The 3,437-nt window shown below is 49.1% G+C and overlaps 1 protein-coding gene across 1 annotated transcript in view; it reads right to left on the bottom strand.

The window, feature by feature from the left end:
- The window catches only part of LOC117957211, a 39,233-nt gene that overhangs the window by 33,535 nt on the left and 2,261 nt on the right, over positions 1–3,437 (bottom strand). The window contains exon 5 of the mRNA XM_034892808.1: positions 759–2,178. Coding sequence (XP_034748699.1) covers positions 759–2,178 — 1,420 coding nt within the window. The remainder of the gene's footprint in view (positions 1–758; positions 2,179–3,437) is intronic.

Below are 3,437 nucleotides of genomic sequence, written 5' to 3'. Positions count from 1 at the left end.
TGTGTGTGTGTGTGTGTGTGTGTGTGTGTGTGTGTGTGTGTGTGTGTGTGTCCTCAGCTCATTGCCCAGTGTGATCTCAGTCTCCATCTCCTCCGACTGCAGGGCAGCTTCCCTCCACTCTTGTGTAATTAGTGGTTGCGTTACACTCTAACGAGAGAGGATTAGACCTCCAGCCTCAGTAGAAGGGAGGAAGAGACGTCTGTCCCAACAAACTAGAGACATGTTTCAAATTAACGAGGATTATGGGACAACACAAAGCTTCTGTCCCTGCCTTGGTGGAGCTGGGAATTAGCTCTACTATATGTGTAAGAATACAAGAATGTGTGTGTGCCTATGTCATTTATAGGAAATTATGCCTAATGTTTTAGTTAGAAAAGCAGAAATTAGGAATTATTGAGACTAAAATTAAAGGAATGGATGTTGATGATAATCACAGACTGGAATATGTCAACTTTTACTCAATACTATTTCAAAACACTTCAATTTGTTTTACAATGCTATAAAATTGAATAAGACGCCCCAAAATTAATGAAAGTAGAGATTTGTACTTGGCAAAGAGCGTTGGGTGTAATCAATCATGTTGTTTTGGGGAATTAAAAAGAACATTGATGTAGGACAACATGAGGACAACATGTAGGGGAGCTCTATAGATAAACCTGTAGGGGGAGCTCTGTTTGTCACCTCCACAAAATTGCTCTTGAGATATTCTAGGCTCACTGGTTCTACTGTTATGTATGTAACTATGAAACTACGCCCACGTAAGACGTGTCTCTGTGTGTCGTCTCCCTTGTTTAACGCGTCTGTCCCTTCTGCTTCAGGTGCAGGCTGCTCCATCAAGCCTGAGATGGACGAGTGTCCCAACGAGTGCAGCGACCAGGGACGCTGCGTGGACGGTAAGTGCGTCTGCTTCTCCGGTTTCAGCGGACCCGACTGCAGCCGGACCAGCTGTCCCGGAAACTGCAACGACAGCGGCCGGTGCGTGGACGGACGGTGTCTGTGCGACCCCGGCTTCACCGGTCCCGACTGCTCGCGCAGAGGCTGCCCCGACGGCTGCAGCAACCACGGCAGGTGCGTGGACGGGAAATGCGTGTGCCACAGCGGCTTCACCGGTGCAGAGTGCTCCGAGACCGCCTGTCCTGGAAACTGCAACAGCAGGGGGCGCTGTGTCGACGGAGAGTGTGTGTGCGACGATGGATTCAGCGGTCCCGATTGCTCTGAAAGAATTTGCCCAAATGACTGCTTGGACCGCGGCAGGTGCGTGGACGGGAAATGCGTGTGCGACAGCGGTTTCACCGGCGCGGACTGCTCCGAGACCGCCTGTCCTGGCAACTGCAACAGCAGGGGGCGCTGTATCGACGGAGAGTGCGTGTGCCAACCTGGGTTCTCCGGTCCAGACTGCTCAAGGAAGGCCTGTCCGGAGGACTGCAACAACCAAGGGAAGTGCGTTAACGGCAAATGCTTGTGCCACAGCGGCTTCACCGGCGCCGATTGCTCCGAGACCGCCTGTCCTGGCAACTGCAACAGCAGGGGGCGCTGCGTCAACGGAGAGTGCGTGTGCCAACCTGGGTTCACCGGCAAGGACTGCTCAAAGAAGAAGGCCTGTCCGGATGACTGCAACAACCGCGGGAAGTGTGTTAACGGCAAATGCGTGTGCCACAGCGGCTTCACCGGTGCGGACTGCTCCGAGACCGCCTGTCCTGGCAACTGCAACAGCAGGGGGCGCTGTATCGACGGAGCGTGTGTGTGCGACGATGGATTCAGCGGACCGGACTGCTCTGAAAGATCTTGCCTTAACGACTGCGGCGACCGCGGAAGGTGTGTGGACGGCAAATGCGTGTGCCACAGCGGCTTCACCGGTGAGGACTGCGCCGAGACCGCCTGTTCTGGGAACTGCAACAGCAGGGGGCGCTGTATCGACGGAGAGTGTGTGTGCGACGATGGATTCAGCGGACCGGACTGCTCCGGCAAAGCTTGTCCCAACAGCTGCAGCAACCGCGGGAAGTGCGTGAACGGGGTGTGCGCCTGCGACGTGGGCTTTGCCGGGCCGGACTGCGCCGCCAAAGGTTGTCCCGGTAACTGCAACAACAAGGGGCGGTGCGTCAAAGGGCGCTGCGTCTGCCGGCGAGGGTTCACCGGAGCGGACTGCAGCCAGTGTGAGGACGGCATGACCGGACCCAACTGTAACACCGGTGAGTCGATTACGGGTGGGAACGAGGTTTATGACCATAAAATCCCAGAATAACTGTAAAACTAAAGTAAATAAGTTAGTGTTATGTAGTGTTAAACGTCAAAAAAAGGGACAAACATTGAAAAAAGCGTCAAATTTGTTGAAAAAAAGGGACAAAAAACGTAAGAAAAAGTTAACATTGATAAAAAAAACGTCAACATAAGTGTTGATTTTCTATTTTTTTTAATGCAAGCTCAGTCTAGACAGTCGGACCATGCCCGGTTGGGTGTGATGCGGGCCACATTTAAAATTAATAATGTCTGTAAAAAAAATTTTGATCTGGCTATAAATCAGAATTGACCATTACTCAATTTAGTTTTACAGTTATTTTTGGAATTAATGGTCAATAAACCTCATTTATAGGAAATTATACCTAATGTTTTAGTTAGAAAAGCAGAAATTAGGAATTATTGAGACTAAAATTAAAGGAATGGATGTTGATGATAATCACAGACTGGAATATGTCAACTTTTACTCAATACTATTTCAAAAACACTTCCATTTGTTTTACAATGCTATAAAATTGAATAAGACGCCCCAAAATTAATGAAAGTAGAGATTTGAACTTGGCAAAGAGCGTTGGGTGGAATCAATCATGTTATTTTGGGAATTAAAAAGAACATTGATATAGGACAACATGAGGACAACATGAAGGTTGAAGGGCCGCTACGCAGATTGTTTCCAGTTTTTTTTAGGTTGTTGTTGTTGTTGTTGTTGCCGTGGCAACATTAGCGCATTGAGGGCGGCTTCCAGTGAGGGAAGTGTTTCATTAACCCAGCAGCTGGATCCAGATCTACAGCAGATCTTTGTTTGTTACTGTCAGCACCACATAAGTCTCTGTGTCTGTGTCTCTCTCTCACTGTCTCTCTCTGTCTCTCTCTCACTGACTATCTCTGTCTCTCTCTCTCTATCAATGTCTATCTCTGTCTGTCTTTCTGTCTCGGTCTCTGTCTCTCACTCTCTCTGCCTCACACTGTTTCTCTCTCCCTGTCTCTCTATCTCTGTCTATCTCTCTTTGTCTCTGTCTGTTTGTCTCTCTCTCTGTCTCTCTCCCTGTCTCTCTGTGTCTGTCTTTCTGTATGGCTCCATCTCTCTTTGTCTCTCTCTTCTTGTCTCTGTCTCTCTCTCTTTATCTCTCTCATTTTCTCTGGCTCTCTCCCTGTCTATCTTCCTCTCTCTCTCTCTCTCCCTGTCTCTCTCTCTCTCTCCC

The sequence above is a fragment of the Etheostoma cragini genome, chromosome 14 (genome assembly GCF_013103735.1).
Source record: "Etheostoma cragini isolate CJK2018 chromosome 14, CSU_Ecrag_1.0, whole genome shotgun sequence".
Classification (NCBI taxonomy): Eukaryota; Metazoa; Chordata; class Actinopteri; order Perciformes; family Percidae; genus Etheostoma; species Etheostoma cragini.
Note: the sequence above shows the minus strand (reverse complement) of the source record. Positions and strands in the feature narration are given on the sequence as shown.